Below are 25,467 nucleotides of genomic sequence, written 5' to 3'. Positions count from 1 at the left end.
GATGGCTCCTGGTATATGACTGCGGCTTATAGAGAACTGAATAAGGTCATACCCTGTATACAACTGCAAGTACAAACCAAGGAAGAATCGCTGAAGCCGAGGTTCGGCCACCAGAATAACATCTTGCTGCCAGCACCAACTGCACTGAACCCCGGAGACTCCATTGAATGGATGTGGCCTTGGACCTTTCAACACATGGACCAACGATGGCTGGCTCTCCTGGCACCTTGGGGACAAGGCCTGGAAGCTGGCCTCCTGTGTACTCCTGGAATAACAGCAGAGTGGCCACCAAAGATCACAGTAGTATATCCTGAACGGCCAGAAGGTAGGATACATCTTACCGGGATGGCCAGTGCATGCACCTCCAGTAGCACTATATATAGACCCTTCAGTAACCCCCATGGGGAAAGGAGTAAAGTATGGTATACTAGACCTGGAAGGGACCCCCTTCCTGCTACAGTCCCATCACAGGACCACTCTCTTGCATGCATCCTACCTGATGGACAAGATTTGCCAATGTTGGTGGCATTAAAACATCTGTCTTATTGCCCCAAAAGTCTTTGTGGATTAGGAACTTCCTCTGGCTTGAGGATTATTATAATTTTTGTTATTCAGAACCTCATCTGGCTTGAGGATTATTATAATTTTTGTTGTTATCTCTAAGTTTTTGTTATCTTCTTGCTATTGTGGAATCCGGTTACAGTGCTTCAGCTTTCTTGCACAGGGACCATTGCGGAAGATTGAAAGCATATAGATGTAAGGCAAGAATCCTGGAGGGGTGGAGTGTGGGGAAGTTGGGGTTCCTCTGGCCAGGATCCTCACTGAACTTAAACTACCTAATGATGTAACTGGCCTGTTGCTAGGCTACCGCTTCCACACCTTAAGGCAATAAGCCATTATTGTGCTATATAGAGAGCTCAGCCCAGGGTTCTGGGCGGAGGCAGAGACACTAGTGCTCAACCTACCACCGGAGAACAAGCCTGGTAATAAACCCTTTCACCCCAAAGAACGTTTTGCTGTCGATTTCTTTGGTCACATTGAATCCATAGCAAACTTGCCCAGGGCTGAAACCCATTGGCAAGACAGGTCCCCCTGTCCACATCTGTAAGTGGGGCTCGACAATACCTTCTCCTCAGGCTAGCATAAAAAGTCAATGAAACTATAGAGGAAAGTTTGGGTATACAGTGCCCACATGATTCATGTCAGCATCATTGTTATTATCAGTGGCGGTTTGAACATCCCTGCCTTGTGTCACCTCCTTTGTGATAACCCCCCCTCCTGGAGCCCCTGGGCTCTCTGTAACTTCCCGACTGGGCCAGCAATCTATGCAGTCCTAGGGGTTCTGCAGTGAAAGGGGCAGAGAAGTCCCTGCCCTAGTGACACGAAGACTCTGGTAGAGAGAGGATGTGCTAAGGAAATAAATGTGTGTGCTGGAGTTCAAAAGGAACGTAACTGTGTCTGGGTTAGGGCAGGGCACCACAGGCCTTCCTGAGACAGGGTCCATTTAATCTGACATGGGAGTACAAGTCAGTCAGGCCCCATGGAGCATGGAAGAATATTCCAGAGAGAACTGCATATCACAGAGGCCTCACGTACAGCACAGGGACAGGCCTACATGGCCCACTGTGCCCTTAGAAGGTGGCAGCTGTGCCCACTTCATGCTGAGCCTGGCACAGGCGTCTTGTCAAGGCTCCCAAACCGGGGGCCAGTGCTCAGGTCTGTGACACACTTGGGCTGCCCCCAGTCATGCCTGTTCCACTCCTGGGGCAGAGTCGGGGGATCCAGCTCACTGCCCCAGCCTGCTCCCTGCCAGGGCGTCTGCCTCAGCCTGCCTCTCCAGACAGCATCTCCACAGGCGGACCTGTGGGACCCTGGCCTTCCCAAGGCGTGGGCACAGGTGACTGCATGGTGCTGTCCTCTGGAGCGAGAGAGCTCTGAGCACAGGAGCCTGACGGCCTGGCTTTTGGGGGATGGCATGTGGGGAGGGATTTTCCTTTGTACCTCAAATGCCTCTGCCTTTCAGTTTCTGCTTAGCCAAACACCGTGGCCTCTTTCTTTTCCAGAGAAAGAAAAAACTAGTAATGGAGGGTTAAGTACTGGTCACTGGTGATTTTCATTTTAACCGTGGACCAATTAACTCCGAGGACCGAGTGCACATCATTAGTTTCATCAGCATTCAAATACACGAATGGCCCCTAATTCACGGTTTCTGGCCTGCGGTTTCAGCTACCGGTGGTCCGCCCTGGTCCAGAGGCAGCTGATTGTCCGATGCAGCGTCAGGAGCTCCGTGGTGGCCGAACACTACGCCCGTGCCTCCCGCCTCCTGTCATCCCCCCACACAGGCGTTCATCATCTGCATCAGCACAAGCAAGGTGAGTCCAGCCCAGTAACATTTTGAGAGAGACCACTTTCACACAGCTTTTATTACAGTATATTGTTTTGGTTTTTCTGCTTTGTTATTAGTTGTTCATCTCTTCCTGCGCCTCATTTGTAAGTGAAACTTTACCATAGGTGTGTACATACAGGAAAAACAGTATGTATAATATATGTATATATATTACTACCTGTGGTTTCAGGCATCCACTGGGGGTCTTGGAATGTATCCCTGTGGATAAGGGGGAGACTACTGCGAGTCTCATGAATAAATGAACACTTTTTCATACCTGGGAGCCTTAGAGAAGGATGGGCGAGGGGCTTCAGTCTATGGGATCTAAGAGAGACATGATCTTGGCAGGAGATGCAAAACACAGGAAATCAGCGAGGTTGAGACATGGTACTCCACAGCCAGTGACCCCAGGAACTGAAGCCCATCGGCCAGAGATGGTCTCTTCCTCCCATTTGCTGAGGGCAGGCTGGGGATTGGTGTGGGGCGGAGCGCTCCTTTAGGCCCCTTTACTGTAGCCTCTTTGAAAGGGCAATGCAGTTCGTTCCTGGAGAGCAGGGGCCGGGTGGCCTGGAGGAGAAGGGTACTGGGTGGAAGAGCGATGGAGCTGGAATGTTTTAATCAACTCTCTCTTTTTTTTCTATTTAAATTGGAGAGACATAAAGGAAAACCTTGTGGGTGATTCAGGAAGGTTTTTAACTACTGATGGTGAATATGGCGGGTAGTGCAGAGAAATATCCTAAGTGGAAAGGGCTGTAGGGTGGTGAGAAGGGACATCAACAAGGAGTAGTGGGATGGGGTGATTTCCCTGAAGATGGGGCCTGTGCTGGGCTGCAGGGTGACAAAGGTCTGGATGCGTGTGAACTACCCAAAGGCAGGGAGTGCAGGTCTGGTTCTTGGCTTGGGCACGTCCCGCCCCCTCGGATCTGGTGGTTTCCACCTGCTGAGGCTGCTCAGGGGTGCAGCTGCATGGGGACTGGGCCCTGCTCCTAGGGACTGGGTGGGGAGTCACTTGTCCTGTAGAAAGCAGCTACTAAAGTTGGCGGCTTCCTTCTGATTCCAACTCTCACAGATTTCTCCAGCGGAGAAAACTATAAAAACAGCTAACAAGTCTGTGAAGGATTGAGCTTTTCAGGTGAGCAATTTCAAAAATGGACGCGAAGCACAGAGAGGGAAGAGATGTTGCTAAAGGCAGTAATTAGCATTGGTTGTACACGGAGCAATTTCTGCCAAAGAGGGTGTCATTCTGCACATGACTGAGGTTTCACTGATTCTTGCTGAAAGATTGGCGCAGAGCGTATTTCATTTGTTATCGGTACTTTTCATTTTGGTCTTCCAAGAAACCAGCATGAGGGGCAAGCCGACACTCCCCAGGAGATCCTGCGGCTTCTTCCCTCCCAGGGAACCGGGTGGGAGGTGCTCAAGGTCGTACCAGGCCAGGGCGCCATCTGCTGCTAGGAAACACCCCCACTGAGCTGCCTGCATTAGAGCCATAGCAGTGCCGGCCCCACGCCCTCTTCCTTCACACCCACACTCTGATAATTTGCTGACGACCTGCAGATGGGGCAGATCCAGAAAGGACACAAATGGGCTTGCACTCCAGGAACATACAAAATAATGTTCTCTCAATATTAGTATCATATTTTCATATACACCCACTTTCAGGTAGTCTAATATATCTTTATTCAATCTTAAAAGATTTTTTTAGTCAATAATATTCTTTTATTACCCCATTAAAGACCATCTATTTTTAAATGGTTAGCTTGGTTTCCTTTAGACAAACATATTAGAATTCAAACACAGATCTTCCCAGTTCTATTGAACTCTAAGGAGAGGTGACTGGCTGAATTGATACAGAGTAAGAATAATACCTCTCCCGTCACACTCAGCATGGAGCTGAAAGGCAACATTTTGTTCATCTAGTTACATTTTTTAAAAGTATATGCAACTTAAAACTAACATGTTTCATAAGCATACAAACTATACCATTTTTAATAATACAACAGAAAGATCCTAAACATCTTTGCTTAATGCAAATAAAAGATCTTCAGATTATTATAACAGTCAAGATATTTTACATCAATTTGTGCTTTTAAAACTATTGCTAGCTGCTTCTGGGAAAAGCTAAAGAAACTATATTGTGGCAAAAAAGAGTTTTTGCACTTTTGATACAAATACATATGTCAACATCAGAAGAAATACAACATTTTTAAAAGTCATTTTTCAATTTCCCTGAAACAAAAAATCTTAATGAAATACATTCCTAAGGTAATTGCTAATTTAATGTTTTGACAAGTACATAAGTGGGCTATTTTTCTTGGTCACTAATGACAGCAAACACTAGACATTTAGGAATACATATATATATATATTTACATAGTACATATGTAAGAAAACATCTAAAGAAAATGGGACACTTTTCACATACATATTCAGAGTGTCTCAGAAATTCCCGTAGGGTCCACATTACTGGGCTCCCAGTTACTGCCAGTCCTTTAATGGAGTGTCTCACATACGTTCATAGAAAATCTAATGGTTGTGATGTGATCAACTCTTTAGAGAAATGCCTGTCATTCAACCAAATTCCCTTCTGGGTAAGCATAAATATCAATGTAACTTTTTCAGGGAATTCAACATTTAGTTACAGTAGCTACAGATCAACTATAGTGATCCCCTGTCTTTTCTAGTGGAGGTAATATCCAGAGAAAAATAAATCTTCCATGTGGAGTAGATAGATTGTGTCATGGGTATTAATTAATAATTGGATTGGGTAAACTTTATTTTTCTAAGCTCTAGTTGAAGAAGAGACAAAATGTATACTTATTTGCCAGATGAGAGGTCCACTTTGACCATCAGTTCTTCCCAGTGGTCCATCTAGATTATGGTAGAGCTCTAGTCCCATCCAGATAGGAAGACCACTTGGTCAAATCAGTTGGGGAAGACCCACATGCAGAGGGGACAGAATGTGTGTTATGACTGAAATGACTCACGTTCCTACAGTGTATCACATACCGGGGGACCCATGGGGAATCAAAAGTAGGACAAGTCACAGTATTTTCTCACTGATTAGCTCTACTGGGTTTCTGTCTGTGTCCTCCAGGCCATGCCAAATGTTTTCTATCCACATTATAATTTCAATCTTTGATTGGTGGGAGTTCTTTTAAGATCTTCCCACCTAGTTTTGTAGATAACAAGTTGCCAGTATGGAGTCTATACTAGCAAACCAGTAATTATAACTTTGAGTTGAGACTGGGATGAGAGGAGGTGAGGTTCCTGGTTTGGGGTCTGCGACGCTTCTGTAACCCCCTTTGACTCCCATGGCTTTCCATTTGCTGGGTGGGTGTGTAACACTTATCTCCGCTGCCCTTAGCATTGACAGAATGAAGCGTGCTTCATGCATTTTTCTTTGGAGGAGTATGATGAAGGCATTTGAAATCCAAGCTTAATATCTAAGGGATGTAATAATTGTCATTATGTAATTTCTAATGAAAGCATTGTTTGAAACAGATTGCAGAACAGAATAATTCGGATGCACTTACAGGAGGTGATGAGAAATAAGAGGGTCAATCTATGAAGGGCCTGAATGCCATCCTAAGGAGTTTGCTTTTTATTCTGTTGGACCCATTATTTTCTGAAATGTGTCCCACAGAATGCTGGTGCTAGAGGATATTAGTAGGTTGAGGGCAAGCTTAATTAAATTAAGTCCAAGTTTACTTTAGCATAGGCCTTATATATGCTAAGGTAAGGATTACAGATAAAATTTAAAAGGTTATATATTAAGAAAAGTCAGCTGCTCTTATTATTATTATTTCAAATTTCCTACCTAACAGAAGAGTTTGCTCTAGTTTGCTCTTCTAGACTGCAGCTGCTCGGCCTGTGGTTAGTACCCATTTCTCCCTTCCTCCCAAGCTGACTGCTCATTTTTAAGGACTACTTTCCCCAGCAAGTTCACCAACTACTCGGTTAGACCCTCGGTCCTCTTCTAAACCCATTTAGTCTTATAAAAAATCCACCAGGGCTTACTCTTTTTGTGGCCATTAAAATTCAAGTACATTAATGTTCCTAGCTGATTAATATTTGGATTCTTTTCTCTTGGGTTACCTCCTATTTTTGATGGTTCTGTTGATAGTCATTTAAAATACAGAGGCATTCTTGACATCTAGAATTTGGAAGGACCCAGAAAGGCAAACTGGAGTCAGGAATTACACACACTCTGCATAGCGACGTGTGGCGAGACAGGAAGCCCAAACCACTATGACTCTGCAAGAGCTGTCAGAAGGTTTGTTAGTTACCATGATGTGTTGGGGGCATTCCATCACTGTGGTGAGAATGCAAAAAAATAATAAATGGGCCACTCGCAAGGTTCCCGTTACAAAGTTATTTTGATTGCATCTTTTATCCATGTTATAGCACTTTCCCCCACAATTGTTTGACTGCCTCTGTGGGATTCCTCAAAGAGGCCTGACTCCACTTTGCCCTCTGTGTCCTTCCAAATTCTAGATGTCAAAAATCAGGCAAAGGTTTTTAACGACCTGCCCATAATGCCCCAAAATGCTCCCCTCTACTTCCGATAGGGGGACTCTGTGGTGATGCCAGCAAATAGGGAGAAGGAACAGGAAAGACCCTGTTTGTTCCACTATTAACGGTGGAGTCTCAATTTTCCAACTACTTCAGAGAGATCAGTAAATCCATAATCGAGCAAGTTAAGGCACACTGAACATTCACAAATAAGCTGTGCACATTTCAGCTCACTAATGACTTGTATTTCCCTTGGAGGACAGACCTGAAGAGAAAGATTTTTAAATAATAAAGATATTACATATATATATATATACAGTTGACCCTTGAACAATATGGGCATTAAGGTTACCAACCCTCATCATCAAAAATCCACATATAAATAACTTCTGACTCCCCCCAAATGTAACTATTAATAACCTACTGTTGACTGGAAGCCTTATCCGTAACATAAAGAGTCAATTAACACTCATTTGATATATTGTATGTATTATATACTGTATTCCTACAATAAAATTGCTAGAGAAAAGAAAATGTTATTAAGAAAGAGGAAATACATTTACAGGACTGTATTGTATTTATTGAAAAAAGTCTGCGTATAAGTGGACTGCACTGCACACTTCACGCCTCTGTTGTTCAAGGGTCACCTGTGCATCCAAACGCAGAAGTTAGATTTAAGAATGCTTTTCATATGAATATATCAAAGAGAGATTATCAACCACAGAGTGAACTCTTAACACACAAGATAACGTCCAGATGTATAGAATTCTGTGCTCAGCAGATGAAGAGTGAGAGATTGCTATAATGAGTGGTTTTCTATTTACAGCCCCATCAAAATTATGTGAAAATATTTCTTTCTCAAGAACTGTTCTGGAGAATTATTTTACACAAAGTGGGTTGGGGTGTGTGTGTGTGTGTGTGTGTGTGAATTATTTTACACAAAGTGGGTTGGGGGTGTGTGCGTGTGTGTGCACGTGTGTGCTCATACCAATCAGGTCAAAGCTTTTCCGGTGTGATCCTATAAACTGAGTTCCAAGTAGGTGGTAGGCTGCCGCCAGAAAGACAAGGCTTCAAACAGATTTCTAGCAGCAAGGCTGGGATTAAAAATACATGTGCTAACAGGTTTCCAAGAGAGGAAAAATCCACTCGTTATAAAAAGGCCATCAAGTCTTAATTGTAAGAACTTCTCCAACTCCAACAATCTTTTCTTTCCACGAAGTAAACCACTTAGAGTCATGGCTTAATGTCCTCATTTAAGAAATGGAAGACACTAGATTAATTTTTAATTTATATTCCCACTTATATGTCTGTTCTCATTGTCCCTCTAATGCAACCTGTGAACAACGCTAATCTCACTTCCACAAGACAACTTCAGCAGCCAGAGGGGTGATGAGGCAGTCTTATTGTGAAGCCAGAAGGAGCTAAAACATCAATAATTTTCAGATAATTGTTAAAATTATCCTTTAAGTTTCTTTGAAAGTAGCATCATTATTTTAAGTTAGAACATAATCACTGAAGGGAAAAATAACCCTAAGACAAATAAAATCTTTGACTATTTTTGTTCATTTTATGGGAAGCAAAACAAGAATTGGGTTTTCATCTGAGAGTACAGCAGTCCCTAAAGTAAAAAACGGTTTGCTAAATGTCAATTCTCTCCTTATTAAGGAGCTACTTGAGGCCATATTCCTGGGTCGACTTACTCTGCCTCTTAGCTCTCTGCTCCTGTCCTGATTACATCAGTGTCTCTGTATCCATGACACAGGTTTAAACAGACCCATGGTTAAATCTAAATAGATGCAGTGGCCCTACAGTGCTCAACCTATTCATTTGTCTACAATGTGGCAGAAATTCAGTTAATAGGACTTGATTCTGCCTGAATCCCTAATATAAATAATAAAATGCGGCCACTTTCCATAAGATAAATGGCCATATATTATTTTTTTTAATCCAAAAACAGGGTCTCCACCAAAGTCAAATATCTTGCACCTAAAGAATACATGTATATCGAGAGCCAAAATAAAGTGGTGCTTTAATCAGATCCCCGTTTCCTAAATATCCCTTCAGTTCATAAGAGAAGTATCATTCTAGATGAAAATGCCTCATTATCATGGATCTTCACTAAGTACTCCTGCTTCTAATAAGGTTGGAAAACTACCACCTGGGTGCTTGGACCAACTTCTAGTACCCACTCTCCACATGCTAACAGTGCCTTTCTAAACCTTCTGAGCTACTTTGAATGCCTTGTCAGTTTACTTATTTTGAAGCAAATTTGCTTGGCATTTAGAAAAGTCTTTGTAACACTTGTCTCTCTCTACCATCTCTTACTTTTCTGAAGATTTTAAGTAGAAGCAAGACCTTGGCAACAAAATAATTCATCTCCTGCTTCATTGTACATCAGTGCAATGGGACAGGTTTTTATCTGTTACCTGGCACACAAATCTAAATTATAACCTGAGAAGCAGGAATTACTGCCTTACTTTATAAAAATGCTGTTTTTAGAAGGTTTACCTAAAAAGAGAATCTTTTAAAATTAGTATATAATACTGAAAAACAATATACGTGTGTTCTGACAATAATTTCACCTTCCAGTGGAAAACAATTCAAACCCTGTTGAAGTTCATTTTATAGTGCTTCTTCAGATCTCTCACATTAACATTTAACCACAAATATCGTTTTCAAATGCTTGACGTGACAGGCTTCGTGCATATCCAAAGATTTAAAAAAAATGATCAACACATAGTCTCTACAGACCAAAGCATAAATAGACAAAAAAATAACAAAATGGGATGCAAATTCAGGCCACCACACCAAACCCTGTGAAAAGAACGTGGTTGCTAAAATGACCCAAAATCAGTCACAGTTTTCCTTTTTCTCTGCAATGATACACCAGTTGCCATGATCATTGCCAGAGCTCAGAATCTGGAGCTCTGACACATTGTCCTTCAGTAAGCCACAGAGCTCACCTTCTCTGAACACGTGGTAATAGCGCATAAAGGCTCTGGAATCCAAAACATTGGAATGCTTTTCTTCGACAGAAATTGTGGCATCTGGGTTGGACTCTGTGGAGTCCATGGAAGAAATCCTTCTCAGTGTTTTACTAGCAGAAGCGTCACCTTCTTCTAAGTTACCTACATCCTCACAATTCTCACTAGTATTGGCGTCGTCCAGAAAGTTCCCATCCTCGTTTCTCCCAACTTCTCCTTGAGGGTCTCCATTTCGATGTTTCTTTCTGGCTGGTGCTCTCAGCCACCCCAGATGTTTTTGAGACGTTTCCACGAACACCTCCTCATCTAAATTTTGCTCTCTTGTGGAAAATGGCTCTTGTTGGTCCAAATCTGAACTAGAGTGTCTGGAAGGTTGCACTGATATAGTGCTATCGGCCCAAACTTCGGTGTTTTTCAAGGGTGTCCCTCTTTCAGTTGGCTTCCTCAGCGTCGATTCATCCAAAGACCGGGAGGAAAACCAGGAGCGAAAAGATTTTCCTAAAGCATTATAGAAGCCGTTCTCTTCCTCTCCTTTGGAAAGATTTGCACAGCAGCTTCCAGCCGTACCTGTCTCATCGTCCATGCTGTGGGACCGCCTTGAATCACATCGCCCTTTAAAACAAACAGAACTACAGACGGAGCAAGGAGGATGGCAGGGGTGGCTTCTTGCTGAATGTCCGCACTGCTGCTTTCTGCCAGGCTGGCTGCCTTCCGAGACGTGCTGGGAACACAAGGCCTTGTTCCACGGGACAAGCACGTCTTGCTTCTCAAAGCGCCGGTTCTTTTGCTCCATGGCCCAAACATAAATCATCAGCTGCCCTCCAGGGACTAAGACCCGGGCCATTTCCTTTATTGCTCTGACTCTTCTTTGTTTTGTAGAAAAATGATGTATGACTGCAAAAGAAGAAACTAGATCTTAGTGTGTCTATACATACATAAACCTTCACATTTATACACTGGTATTTCCCACCTAACCATGATACAATTTTGACATGTCATAGAACCTGATTTCCTAAATATAAAAGGAAATCCTAAACACAGGATTACCTATGTTTTATGTCGTAAAACCTAAACGTAGCAGGGCAGATGGTAGAAACATGACAGGCCTGGCTTTAGGAGAGACACAAGTTTTAGCTTTGGCTCCTCAATGTATTAAGACAACTGATCTTGGGCAATTATTTAACTTCTCTGGATTTTTTTAAAGTTTCTTAATCTATAATAAGATGCCTGAATTAAATAATGTGTAAGGTCTCTTCCAGATTCCAAAATCCTGTGAATTTTGTTAAGCAGAAGGGAGCTCTAATTAGGTAATTCTATGAAAGAATTCATTGCTTTAATGTATGATTGGTGCTTCTAACCACTCACAGATTAACATCATTCATCAGTGTTAATCAAATGAATGAAGCAAATACAAGTGAAAAAAAATGTTAGCTTTTATGTTTGGACAATGCAAAGATAAGCCAGTCAGCACAAGTCAAAATGATTGCTTGTAACTTTTAATAATGATGTTTATAAAGTATAGAATGTTTGTGTTCATTTTAAAAAAATTAAGTCACAGGTCATCATTTTTAGTCCCAATTCCTGCCAACTTAAAGTGACAGTCAATCAGGGCTGCCTTTATCTAGTCTGAAGCATCTTATTAGGCATATTTTTATCCAAGAAGATATAGAAAGTGCTGGTGTGTTCACTCCTAGGAGAGTTTAATTACAGTACTGTGTCAAGGGAAAATATCAAATTATTTTTCTGCACACAGGCTGACCACATGTCTTGGGCAGCAAATGAGTCCCAAGGACAGTCTGAATGCTCTCCTCCAGAAATGAGTAGTAGGGGAAGCCATCCCTGTGCCCATCACCAAAAGCCAACTCTCGGCAGTAGTTTCGGGCAAATAAAGCTCTGTCCTTTAGCTGCCACAGAGAGACAGTAAATATCTGACATGAGATCATTGCACACATAAAGCTGCCACAGGGACATCCTTCGACAGGCAGACTTTGTATTGTCACCAGTCAGGTTTTCATTCCCAACAGCAGTGTACAAACCCTGGCATCTTTTGCTCTGCCACGCGGCAATTAAGAAGCTAGAAGTGTGAGGTTAAAATACGTTTGAAGAGCAGGACACCAGTGTGTCCCGGCGCTCTCGGTCACCAGCCTTGTGATCTTCGACCCATCACTTTACTTCATTGGACCTTAGCATGGTCCCCTCAATCCTGCCCGCTTAATAACAGCACAGGGGTCAGGACAATGCTAAGTTCATATCCATGACTACTTGTGGCCATTAACATCCCCTTAACTTGCACCTAATTCACTCTAGAACCTCCATGGGTGTACTTTCTCAAAACGGTCGATCTTGTTATCTGCAGATTATTTGTAAAACTGCCTACTTGCTAAAACTTGTTCATAACCCCCTCCCCCCAAATCAGTACTTTTGGTATTTCTGGGGTCATTCATTGACATGCACATGGTGGCAGAAAACTCTCAGTGCGCAGGCGCCCGGCTCAGGTGGAACCAGGCGGCGCCCTGCACTCTTGTTTCCGCTCCCTTCCTGCTAATGAGTGTCCTTTCCATGGTTTGCTGAGTGACACGTGTTTTGCATGTTTGTGCCGTTGGTTGGTGACCTCACTGTTTAAAATGGTGAATGAACCTGGGACAGGACAGAAGCCCTGTCCCAGGTTCCTGGGCATAAGAAGGTAGATATACCTTATGAGAAAATACATGTGTTCAACAAGCTGTGTTCATGCCTTACAGCACTGGTAACAGAAGTTGAAAATGAACTAAATTGCTTTTAAATAGAAGGACACGTAAAACAAGGCCATGTCTTAGTTGACAAAAACATAGGGACCAGAGGCTTACAGGAACCTGATTCTGTATTTCTCCTGGGAGCAATGGTTTAGTATTCACTAAGTAAGTGTGCAAGAGACTTCACAGACTATAATTACGGTGAAAAATGAGAGTTCACTACATTCATTTGAGGGGCCTTAAAAGAAAAAAAAACACCATTAAAAGAGGACTATTTCAATACAATAGTCTCTTTCAAGCAGATCCATGGATTGTCAACATTACAGGATTCTGGGCTGCAAAGTTCTAATTTTTAAGGAAGAAAGTCTATATGTATTCATTCTTAAATATTTATTATGTGTTAATTCATTTTAATACCATAATTTCAACAAATATTTCAAAGGAAATACTTGAATCTTTTCTATTATGTTTTATATTTATATTTTACATGTAACACTAAGTAACCTGTAGGCCAAATGTTTTTGAAAAAGTTTACAAATTAAGATTTCTTCGTTACATTAAAAATGTATTATACATGCATATACATATAGGTTTTATTAAGAGACATCGTAAATGCAACCAAAATGGGACATGAAGATATATTTATGTGAATTATCAATGTAGGAAACTATGTTGAATTTTTAAAGGATAAAAAAAATCCCCTTTGTTTAAAAATTATAATCACAACCTAAAGGCAAAAATATTAATATATATATCCTATAGCAATGTGCTCCTGCTGGAAGCCCCCAAATCAGGTAGCCTGAATTCAATTACTGGATTCTAGAATCAGATGGGAAGTTATACAAGATCATCTTTAAAGTCCTATCATACCAAATACATCGTATCAATGTGATATATTGTTATTTAACTTTCCAACTGTGCATGCCTCATGTCTCTAACTATATGCATTCAGAATCCATGGGTTTAGCATAAAGCAGGGCTTTTCAACCTCAGCACTGCTGACATTTTGGGCTACACAATTCTTTGTTGTGGGGGGGCCCGCCCACTAGGTGGTGGGAGGGTGTATATACTCATACCCAGTTCTGACAACCCAAACTGTCTCCAGACATTGACAGATGTCCCCTGGGCATGGAGGGGGCAATAAAGCCTCCAGGTGAGAGCCACTGGCATAAAGTAAATAGTTGATGGACTTTTTAAAAAAATATATTGCTAAATTTTCATAGAATTTTTGTTAGACTACTCTAAAGTAAGTCAAAAGAGTGTTTCTTTTTCCAATCTGTTGGTAAAACATAAGGAATGTATAATTAAGTATGATGCTTACCTCTCACATTATTATTAAAAGACAAAAGCAAAAAAATATATCTCTTCATGTTAAGATAAGCAAGAAGTCCCAACATACAGACTTCTAAACAGGGAAGTAGATACAGACAGACAAAAGAGAGAGAGTCTAGTGAAATTTCTCATAATGTAGTTCTAAATGTGAAACCTAGCCAAAAATGACCACATCACATTAATTTATAGTTACAGTTCTTAAAAACATATGCTATGTTTACACTTCAGGAAGTATTTTTAATTAGAAGATGGTGACCAGGTATTTTCTGTTTCCTTTGCAAGGCAGGAATGAGACTTAAGACTGACAGCAGAGAGGAACTTAGCCACGTACACATGGAGTATTTCCCAGAAGTAGGGAAGCAGGTCAGCACCCCCATGCCCGTAACAGTGGCCCAGTGACACAATCTGGATGTAGGTGGCCTTGCAGACCCTAAAACTAATGTAAACAAAAGAGGAGCAAAGAATACACTTCTCTGACCTCTGACTTCCTCTGCCTCTGGTGCAGTGGCCGAACCACAACCTTTGTTTCCACTAAAGATTCAAAGCAGTGTATAGCATCGCTTGGTTCAGCATGAATCCCCCCTCTTAATGTTTATAACCAAAATGGACTTAACAGTTTCAACAGCAAAGCAGTAGAGCTGTCGCTGAACAGGTTTCCATGGCAACCATCTCCTGCCAGTCCTACTGAGTTCCGAGGTTATGGCGCCCAGCCCTGCATCCCCTCACTAGGCAAAGGTACCATCCCCATCTCTTGTTGAATACACTGAATTCTCGTCTCTGCTCTCTCAGGAGAAAGCAAAGTCTTATTCTGTATTTTTATCTAGCAGCCAGTTTATGTAGGATCACCTTGATTTGATAAAGCTTATAATATTCAAATAGATTAATTTTTTAAGCATATTGGAGCAAATAATTTGCTTTGCAAAAGAACTTGCCACAGGCTTCCCTAGCATATTTAAATATGACTAACATACTAGGTTTCAGGGATACATACATGTACTGAGTAAAATGAGTATCTGTGTATGTTTCAGGCATGGAATTTTGCTGGGTTTTTTTTTTTTCATTTTTGGCATGTGTTTCTATGGGCACACTTGTTGGGAGACTATAAGGAACATATTCCCTAGACTCATGGACAATCTCTGGCAGTGAGACAGCAGAGTGGCATTTTAAAAACAGTGCAATCTGGGACCAGGTGGGGCCGTGTTCCCCAGTGATGTGTGTACCACTGAGTGGCAGACTGGGTGACACATCCTTCCAGGTGACATTCGGTGCGTGAGTCCTGCCATATGCTGCTAATAAACAGCACACCGTGGCCTAAAAGCGGTAACGTGACTTTTAAAGATCTCCTTGGTGGTGGAAGACTCTGGCTTCCTTTCAATTTAACAAAGTACTATTTTCAGTAAGTCTAATTCCTCTAATACTTTCTTAGTCAAAAGTAACAAAGTAGAATGAATCCTCAAAAAGAATATAATAGCAGTTTGAAGGTTTAACTAGTTAAAACAGTCATAAGTACCACCATTAAGTACATTTGAGATGAGTCTAATAGTTCAGTTGAAGTGTTTTTTAAAAATCAGATAAAGCAAATCACATTGACTTGTGTTCAGTTGGGAGAATGGCCTCAACCATGTAAGGTTGCTCTTAAGGCAAAGAGTGAACATGTGACCAGGCTGCCTTACCTCCTATGGAGATGATGGCATCGAAGCCCTGGTCCCTAAAGGGGAGATTAAGGTTGTCACATACCATGACTTCACACCCTCTACTCCGGGCAATCTCTACCAGTGGCCCACAGTAGTCACAGCCCAGGGTATATACCTGGCTGTTCACTTTAAGATACTTTCCAGTCCCACAACCTGTAAGAGAAAAAACCGTGTTACATGCTATCCTTAATGAAAAGTAGAAAATTATCAGTTGACTTACAACACGGAATAGAAATAATTTTACATTAGCCAACCAAGACAGACTACAACATGGTAAGAAGGTAGTCACAAAAACAAAATAAAAGCTTTCAGCACTTACATATTTCCATTTAGAATAGGAGAGGAAAAGGGAATGGGGAAAACGTAGTACTATTTATTGAATATTCAATGAGGTAATGTCCATAGGGCTTAGCATGCCAGTACAACCAAGCCTGTCAGCTGACCCACGGCAGGGAACAACACACCCTGGTATCCCCGAGGCAGTGTCTGTCCTTTACAGAAGTGACCTTCACATGCGTATCTCATATGTCTGCATGTTATGGCTTTTATTATTCCCGTGTTCTCTCTCCAGACATCCTTACCACTTGCTGGTTATGTAAAACAAACTACCACCAACAGCTTTTCAATGGGTATAAATAAAATAGTTTACACAATAAAACATACTTTAAATTTTTTAAAATTTGAATTTGAATGAAAGAAGGATTTCAACATCTTTTTATCCAGGAGGCAGTTGTCAATGACCTCGGTTGACCTAGTGTACACCTCTAAAAAAGCTATTTTTTTCTTATATAGGCCATTTTGACAGTCACTTTATGGTGTCAGAGAACCAAATAATTCAAGATTTACACAACCCAAAGATACAGCTCAATCGATCTCACTGATAGTATGAAAAAGAAAGGTAGGGACAGGAGGCATGAATGATTACCTTGAAAAACAAAGCCTTCTGTCTCGTACCAGTATTATATTCGAGCACAGACGATAACATATCATCTATTTCCTTTTTTAAGAAATATTTAAAGATATTCTTAGAGCTGATAAGTCATACCGGCTGGCATTAGCTCTAGATTTTTCTGCCTGAAAAAATATCTACCGCTATTCAAAGATGACTAGCTTGCTGCTTCTGAAACATGTCACAACACTCTTTAATAATCCCTCCTTAGGTGCTATTCAAAGTTATATAAGACACCAAAAGCATAATTAAGGTTCATCGAGACCGTAATGAGACAGTGGAGAGCAGGTGAATTAAAAATAAGATTTCCAGTGTTATTTCAACATAAATGATTGGGTCCTAGAAATATTTTAGGTCTCATAGTCACCGTACCTCAGAATGCTTATGAAGAAAAGTACCCGATATTTGCAGGCAATCGTGGGGAAAATATAATTCACAAAGTATTTTAAAACCGAAATCCTGAGCATCTAAAAATGGTTGTATTTTAAGAAGAAAATCATCTTGTAAATCCGTTTACTTTTTTTTTATTGGCTCAGGGGATACATTTAGAGAAATGAGAGGGAAAATTACTTCAAAGATACTACTAAAAACAGGTTCATAGACCGTTAGAGCTAGAGGGAAGCATTCGGAGAGCATCTGGTAATGATGAGGAAACTGAGGTCTTTTCAAATCTCAACATCTGAAGTGTTTCCAGGGGCGCCCAAAGATAGAGATTCCATATTTGTTTCAAATGGCATTCATTCAAGGATAGTAGTGGAACTCCCAAATGTAATGCAGTTATCCATTTCTAAGTGCATCCACTGAGATGCTAGGGAGGGGGAAATTTTATCCTAATGAGGAAATCAAGGGTATTGCAAGCCTGATCTCCCATTATCTCAAGTGTGCAAGAGGTAGATCCCAACATCTTTGATACTGCACCCAGCTCCCGTACACGGCAATTGTGCTCCTGTACAAAATCTCATTAAATGATCATCTTCCATAGTACTGAAAGGAGAGAACAGAGCATGTCCACATGCTTACATCCCCCTCTGGCATGCATTCTGCACCACACTAGAACTCAAGTAGAAAACCGCTCATTGCCTCAGTGCAACAAAATGTCACTAAGTTAATCTGAATGTTCCCTCTGAAGCTTGCAGAAACAACAATATTTTTTAAATCCAGAGTTGTTGCTAAGATCTTTTCTGAAAGAGAATTCTCTCTTCCTATTGGAAAAAGAAGAATCCAGCCTATTATTTCCCATTTTATATATATTTTTTGAGGCCAGAGATGACAGAATGTTTTATTCTGCAGGCAGAGTGCATGCCACATCGTCAGAGCTCAGTTTTAATTGACTCAGTGAAAGAATGGTACTTAGAGAATGACTGAGTAAATTAAACCTGAGCACAGAGACTTAGAATAAATACACTGAGAGTTCAGAGGCAAAGGGCATCATAAGTTAATTTGTATTAAGTAAACAAAAATAAAATTTTCAGTACTACTAGGACAGTTGTATCTGATGTCAGGTAAAAAGGTAACCTTGCTCAGAAAAAAATCTAACTCTTGTCCTTCCCTGCTTTCTAAACTAGTCCAAATCAAGATCTCAAACTACAGAACACCCTCCACGCACCTAATGGCCTTAACTGACTAGCCCATCTTAGGTAAAGGTATTGTCATAATTGCGCCAATCACGGTATCTCCTGAGAGTCCTTTACATTTCTGCTCTCTCTGAATCACCGAAGTTCTTTTCAGTTGGGCTGTACTTCCTGCTTGCTTCATTCCTGATACCTGCTCTGAAGACTTTGTTTCCATCAGGAGCCTTCATCACCCACCCCAGCTTGATCAGGGTATCGGGTGGTGTGGTTCATAAAATTTTAGTCCACTGAAAGTTGCAGCGCTAAAATAGTGAATGGGCCTAGAAAACATCTGCATGGGCAACAGGAATCCAATTGCTTCTGGATGTTCATTTCCTATGCAAAGTTTTATTAGTCATTAATTCCAAGTTGCTAATCTAATAACCCATCAAATTAGCTGACATAAACATGATTTTAGCTAACTGGAAAACCTAAAAAGAAAAAATGTTTCCTTTTGGAGATAATCATATTGTCTTACTTTCTTTTCTTCTATTAATCCCTTTGGGCTTCTTTCTTTCCTTTTCATTTATGTCTTTTTAATTTACATTATATTTTAAAATATATCTTTCATGGTGTAATTAAAATATTGCTGTTCATTTATTGAATGGTAAAAGTAAGTAGCGCAAAATTCAAAAGATACAAAAATGGGTCAAAAAATTTACTAGATATAATTAGTGGTTTGCAGGGGTCTTTAAAGAATATTATTTGTACTATAATTTGTATCAGCAAAATATAGCAAACAACATATGAATCTCTTAATATGGTGCTCTTTACATACAGTTACACAGCTTTAATAGAGGCAGCTCTGTAAGTACAAAAATGGAATGATTGCCACAATATATTAAAAGAAACAAAAGCTAAGCATGTAACAGTTCGTATAACCCACCATCATAAGTGTAATTGAAAAAAGGAAATCCACCCATAGATACAAATATGCTTCTATTTACTGAACTGTCTCAAAAAGGTTATACAAGAGGCCAAGAGGGGTGGTTGCCTCTAGTCTGAGGACCTGGTATCGGGCACTGGGTGGGGTGGTAATCTCCACCAAACGTCCTTTTGTCCTGAACCATGTAAGTGGCATGCCTGTCAACAAACATTTAAGCAGCCAGTACTCTCCTTTTTGGAATCATGTGTTCACCTCCTTTCATTATTCTTGTAAGTTGGTATAGGAAAGTAGCAGGTACACCTATACATGCACACACAGCATAAATATATAATATTGTCCTAAAGCTACTTATTGAATAGTTCCTTCTCCTCCCAACTGATTTTAAGATCCTGGTACTTTGCTCACATTATGGGTGGTAAGAGTTCCAAGTTCACTGTATCTTCTGAAACCAGATCTATCTTTTAAAAATTAATGTGTTACAGAGAAGACAAGTAGTGATTCTATAGCATCTTACTAGGCTCATGGACTTGTGGGGGGGACTTGATGATGGGGGGAGTCTAGTAAACATAATATTCCTCATGTAATTATAGGTTGATGATACCAAAAAATAATAATAATAAATAAATAAATAAATAAAAAGAAAGAAATGAGAGACTTTGGTCCACACACAGGACAAAAAGAAATTCGTAGAAACTGTCCCTTTAAGTAAACTGATGCTTGAAGACCTAAAGAAAAGATGTACAAATAACCAAAGGAAACCATGGAAACAATGTCTGACCAAGTGGGGAATATAATGCAAACATAGAAATTACAAAAGAGGAACCAAATAGGAATTCTGTAGTTGAAAAACACACTAAACTGAAATGAAAATTCACTAGAGGGGTTTTAAGAGCATATTTGAGCAGACAAAAGAAAGACTCAGGATACTTGAAGATAGGTCAGTAGGCATTAGACAATATGAGGAGCAGAAAGAAAAAGGGAAAATGAACCAACATAAGCACAATGGGAGTTGCAAAAGAGAAGAGTAAGGGAAAGGGGCAGAGAGAATATTTGAAGAAATAAAGGCCAAAAAACCTTCTAAATTTGACAAAAATTATGAATGTGCCCATACAAGAAGCTTAACAAACTCCAAGTAGGAAAACTTAAAGATCCACACCAAAACGTAAGAATCAAACTGCTGAAAATTAAATACAATGTGAGTCCTGACCCATATAAGGTTGCCTCTATGAGAACAACAGCTGATTTCTCATCTGAAATCATGGCAGCCAAACAGTAATGGAATGATACATCCAAAATGCTGAACAAGAGGCTGTCAACCAAGAATTCATCAACTGGCTAAGCTATCCTTCAAAATTTAAGAAAAAATAAATATTTTCAGATAAACAAAAATGGATAGAATTCAATATTAGACCCGCCCTGCAAGAATGCTGAAGAGACTCCTTCAGGTCAACAATGAAGGGATGCTAGACAGTAACTCAGATCCATACAAGAAATAAAGACAATGATAAATACAAAAAAAAAAAATTGATGTGACAGAGATATTTTTTAAAGACTCCCCATTTCTACAGGACATGCACTTCTTGCCCAAGTTCCATGCTGCATGCACCATGTTTAACAAGCCAAAAGCACTGGACACATATGTATTTCTTCTACCGATATTTAGAGTGAGTGTCAAATTAGATGGAATTTGTCATTACAGACTTAGGACCCTTATGGGCACGTTCTGCATGAAGTTGTTAGAAAGCAGTTTTAGGTGGGCATGCCTCAAGGGAGAATCCTACCATGTCTTAAACCTTAGGCTTAGATCTACTGGGTTGTGGTTTACCAGTTCTTGATTCAGAAAGATACTGAACCAAGGTTCTGCAGGCAAATCAGTGACTATGGGGCTATGACCTAATTAGAGATATGCTCTAATAATGCAACACCTATGAAATAATTAAGAAAAAGGCTCCATGAGATTAACAAAAGGTTATAGGACCTCTTCCATAATCCCACAGTTCTCACTCTTCTCTAGAAGGCATAGGAGCCACTCAAGGTGAGCCCCAAAACACTGCGTTTGCTAATGTGAATGTCTCTAAATTGAAAACGGTCAATTTCACATGCGGTCATTTCAATCACGACTTCATACTCAATGAATATCAGATCGATTTTGTTGAAGGATGTGCACAAAGTCTCTGAAAAAGACTGCCACTGTCGAAATGGAGATTCGAGTACGACTATGAGGTAAACAGCCTAGGTACTGGCATGCCAAGGACACAATTTCAGACTTTTGGTGGAAACAAAAATGCAAGGTGAATCTGAAAAGGAAAGGCACAATGGGACGGTATTTCAGACAACATGGCAAAACTCTGGGTTACCTATGTCAGCGATGAGGCTGCCTGGCTTCTGCTCCTGGAGGAACTGGCGGACACGAGGCCAAGCTTTGCTCTGCAGGTCGCTGAAGTAAGGCGCGATGCTCGCATACACATCGTGCACGTGCTGCTTTTCCAGTTGGGCGGCTTCAGGGTCCATCCTGGGAAAACAGGGCCACCCCAAAAAATGCAGGTCACCATATGCACCACAGACAGCCAAAGGAGGATGTAGATTTTAAAATCTGGAACCTCCCATTGCAGAGGGTGTGCAATGTTTTTACTTTCCGATAAGCCACAAAGAAACAAAACTCACTATAATGCCAGCATAGTTGCTGAAAGGCTAGCCAATGAATAAATGTTACCTACAGATCTTCAGGAAATCGTGGTTTGGGAATGAGCTAGTCATTGTAATAAGTTCCTGCACAAGAGCAACTCCTGATTTTGAAAGCATATCCCAAAGCCTTATCGGATAAAATCATTTAAATAGATTTTTAAAGTTTGTAACATGTAGCTCACCACTCCAATCCAATCACAAAGCCCTATTGATTCTACTTTTTTAATGACTTTGAATGCCAACCATTTCTCTACATCCCTACTGATTCTGTTTTAGAAAAGGTACTCATTTCTTGCCTGAATTACTTTACCGGCCTGTAAAGAGGTTATTATTATTTTTTCTTGGCCTTTCTCTTCCTGTTCTTCAATTATTTTTTTAAAGCATAAATGTCCATCAGACTTCTTCAGAGGCACTTTATTGTCCAGTCAAATGCAGGCATCTTAGGAAAGCATATACTGCTCTTTCTGATCTGACCTCTACTTCCCTCTTGAAACCATTTCTCCCCATCTTTCCCCAGGATCAGATGAGCCTGCAGTATGCACCCACCCATGGTTTCTCAGACTTGGCACATTCCCTCACATCCAGGGGCCTGAGTAGGTGCTGTGCGTTACCTGGCTAACTGCTGTTCATCCTTGGGAGATGCATCACCTCCTCCAGAAAGCCTCTCTGCCCTTCCTTGCCGGAGACAGGCAATCAGAAAGGAGTGGGAAAATACAAGCACAGATCTTACAGGCTCTGCTGTCATGGGTTTAATCTTTTCATTATTCTCTTGTGGCATGTGAGTGCAGAGCATCCCAGAGAAGTGGCCAGAGGCTCAGAACGTGGCTTTTTACCAATCAATATGAAAGTATTTTCAATCACCGATGAATCCATTTGACCCTACCGGGGCACAGCAGCCACTTCAGCCCCACCCCTCATCCACTTGGGGCATCCCGTGCATACCTCTGCAGGTTATGAAGGGCTGTTATTATCTATTAGATCTTCTCTTCAGCACTAGCTAGAAGATCCCTAGGGAACAAGGGCTTGTCTTATTTCATGCTGAATCCCCAGTCATCAGCATGCAGCAGATCATCAGTAAGTGAACAAATAAACCAACGACCAGAATGGAATCGAAATCTGCGTACAGAGGGTGGCATTGGCTTCGGCAGAAGAGAGAGTAACCCCAGAGAGTGTGGGAAGAGAGGAGCCTACACCCACAGGCTGCAGGGAGTGAGGCAAGAGAAGGTACTGTCTCTGGACAGCCTCGGGGTCCCTCACCTGACCCCCAGCCCCGGCTCACGCCTTGGGTAGGAGGAAGCACTTGGGTAAGATGGTGTCTGATTAGTTTCTCCACTACAGAACCCCTTCCCTCCCTACTCCTCTTTGTATTTAATATCTCCTGGAGAGATGCTTTGAGACCATGTGAATATCCTATTTCTCATACTCTCACCCACCAATTTTAGCGTCCTATCTGCTGATTCTTGCCTCCAACAGTTATTACTACAGTTACCACCAAATGATGATATTCTTATTCCATCTTTCCTTCTGTGTTGCAAGGAAGAGCTTATCAGGGTGTATTCTTAAGAAAACAAACTAGCAGTAAGCCACCCTTAATTACTCTGGACCTGCCTACAGCCCCTGCAAAAAAATCTGGCAGACTCCTAAGAGTACAAATCTCATTTGTGAGGTCTGACAAAACTTCCACCCAAATTGCAACAGCTTATATTGCACCCTCAACTAGAATTTACAAAGTAAACATATGGCTGGCTATAACTGCCTACACATGAGAAGAGCCCAAACACTCAGTGTTTTTCTTTTTAATCAAAATCTTAGTAGACTTAAGTCTGTTTAAAATTTTTCTCCTCAAGGAATCAATCAAGCAATGCAATTTTGAGAACTCTAGAGCAAATACATTTTATTTTATTGCTCTTGTAAATGTTAAGTGGCAATCAACATAAACTCCTTCCCTTCCATCTGGCTCCAACTACAAGTTCAGAAATTGTAGTATCTGAACAGCAGCCCTTAGAGATCTTCCTCTAAGTACCCCCAAACTGGCCTCCGCCATAAACAAGTAACTTCAAAGAGCTATTTTAAATTGTGTGAATGACAACAAATCCATTTTGTTTTATTATAATTTGCAGTTTAGTTTATATACAGCAGAAAAAGTAGCTGACCATGAAACTGATTTGTAGAGCTGGGGCTACCCAATAGGACATAGCTGACTCTATGTAGATATAAATTTCTTGCAATGTTTTCCATACGAATTTTACACATATAAACAAATTGTATCAGGTGTGATGGAAAGTGATTTTAAGTTGGTGGGTAGGTTGTGGGGAGGCAACATAATTGGACTTACAGTTTTAAAAGATCACTCCAGATGTACCTAACTCTTAAGTAGACTAACTATTGTTTTTTTTTTTTAGGAGAGGCAGAGGCTTTTATTTAGAGATAAAGCAAAAGGGCAGAGCTTCTCCAGGAGGGGACAAGAGAGCCCCTGGGTGGTGCTTGTCTAGGGGCTTTATAGGCAGTTGTGAGACAAAGGGCTAGGAATGCACACCTGCTAAGTGGTCCCAAAATGTATCTTTGAAGAGACACTAAGTTTCTTATTAGTCTTCCTGGTTATTTACAAGAATTTTATTGCTCTGAATTCCTCCCAGGATAGCAGCTTCCTGGTCTGGGAGCATATCACTCAAGACTGCCTGCTTTGCTCCCAAGGTGGGCTGAGTTATTGTCTGTTTGTTAAGAAACTTACTTTTTAACTAATTGGGTTTTAAGAGGCAATTTTATTTTCAAGATGGAATCCTTCCTGTTTTTACTAGTTGTTTTGGGCCTGCTTGCTACATTGCCCAAGTTGCAAATCATTTGTTTAGGGCTTGGAAGAAGAAAAGTAGCACCTGACTCACTATTGTTTTTATTTGTCCAACCAAGTTCACTATCCCTCTTCTTCTGAAAATTTGTATCTGGTCCTCCCTGGATGAGTATGTGACCCAGGCATGGCCAATCATGGTGTCCCGTATCCTTGGACACAATCATTGGCTCATGGGTGGGCAGGTAACATAAGGTGGGCCAATCAGAGTCCTTCCTCAGGATATCTCAGTATGGAACTAAAGAGCTGGTGGCCTTGCCTGTGGTATCACAGAGCTAGAAAGATGTAAAGGTCAGGCTACCAGTGGCCATCTTCCCTTCACATGGAAAAGACCTGTTTTTAGGTAGAAGAGTATGAAGTCAGGCAAAGTAAACAGGTGAGAGACAAATACAGAGGGAAAAAGAATCAATGCAGCATAAAATCCTGGTTCCAGCCCCAGAGACCTTGATGCTGACAGTATTGTGGGTACTTCCAACCATACCCAACTTGGACTGTCAGAAATTCCCCTTTTTACTTAAGCTTGCTCTGTTTGACTTTACCACCACAAGGGTCCTCCCTAATTCAGCATCACTTCTTACACCAGGTGTTTTGTTTATGTCCAGCCTTTATTCCTTGGCAAATGGGAGGAGAGGAAGTGATAGGAAATCAACAGGGGAGGTCAGTTGCTCGGTATGTTTCCCATGGAGAGGAAGCAGGGGAAGGTCATAGCAATTCCTTTGTTAGCAACAGGCTTGCCATGAAAATGGCACTCATGTTTGATTTTCCTGAACTGGATGTGTGATCAGGATAACATTTTTCATCCCAACTTGATTCTAGCAAAGCCATGTGAGTTGCTTGGACCATGAAGTG

General features: G+C 41.0%; 1 protein-coding gene across 6 annotated transcripts in view; it reads right to left on the bottom strand.

The window, feature by feature from the left end:
- Window positions 1–5,705: 5,705 nt before the first annotated feature.
- The window catches only part of TRMT9B (tRNA methyltransferase 9B (putative)), a 47,552-nt gene continuing 27,790 nt past the window's right edge, over window positions 5,706–25,467 (bottom strand). For 4 of the 6 annotated variants that reach the window (XM_036997388.2, XM_036997408.2, XM_036997416.2 and 1 more), the window contains 3 exons: window positions 21,446–21,600; window positions 15,623–15,796; window positions 5,706–10,779 (listed from right to left, as the gene is read on the bottom strand). In XM_036997388.2, the coding sequence (XP_036853283.2) occupies window positions 9,752–10,779; window positions 15,623–15,796; window positions 21,446–21,599 (1,356 nt within the window). In that variant the 5' untranslated portion in view covers window position 21,600 and the 3' untranslated portion in view covers window positions 5,706–9,751. Of the gene's footprint in view, window positions 10,780–15,622; window positions 15,797–21,445; window positions 21,601–25,467 lie in introns of those variants that run through there. The other 2 variants (XM_017674117.3, XM_017674119.3) reach the window with 2 other exon arrangements.

The sequence above is a fragment of the Manis javanica genome, chromosome 12 (genome assembly GCF_040802235.1).
Source record: "Manis javanica isolate MJ-LG chromosome 12, MJ_LKY, whole genome shotgun sequence".
NCBI lineage: Eukaryota > Metazoa > Chordata > Mammalia > Pholidota > Manidae > Manis > Manis javanica.
This window is presented reverse-complemented; position numbering and strand designations above follow the sequence as displayed.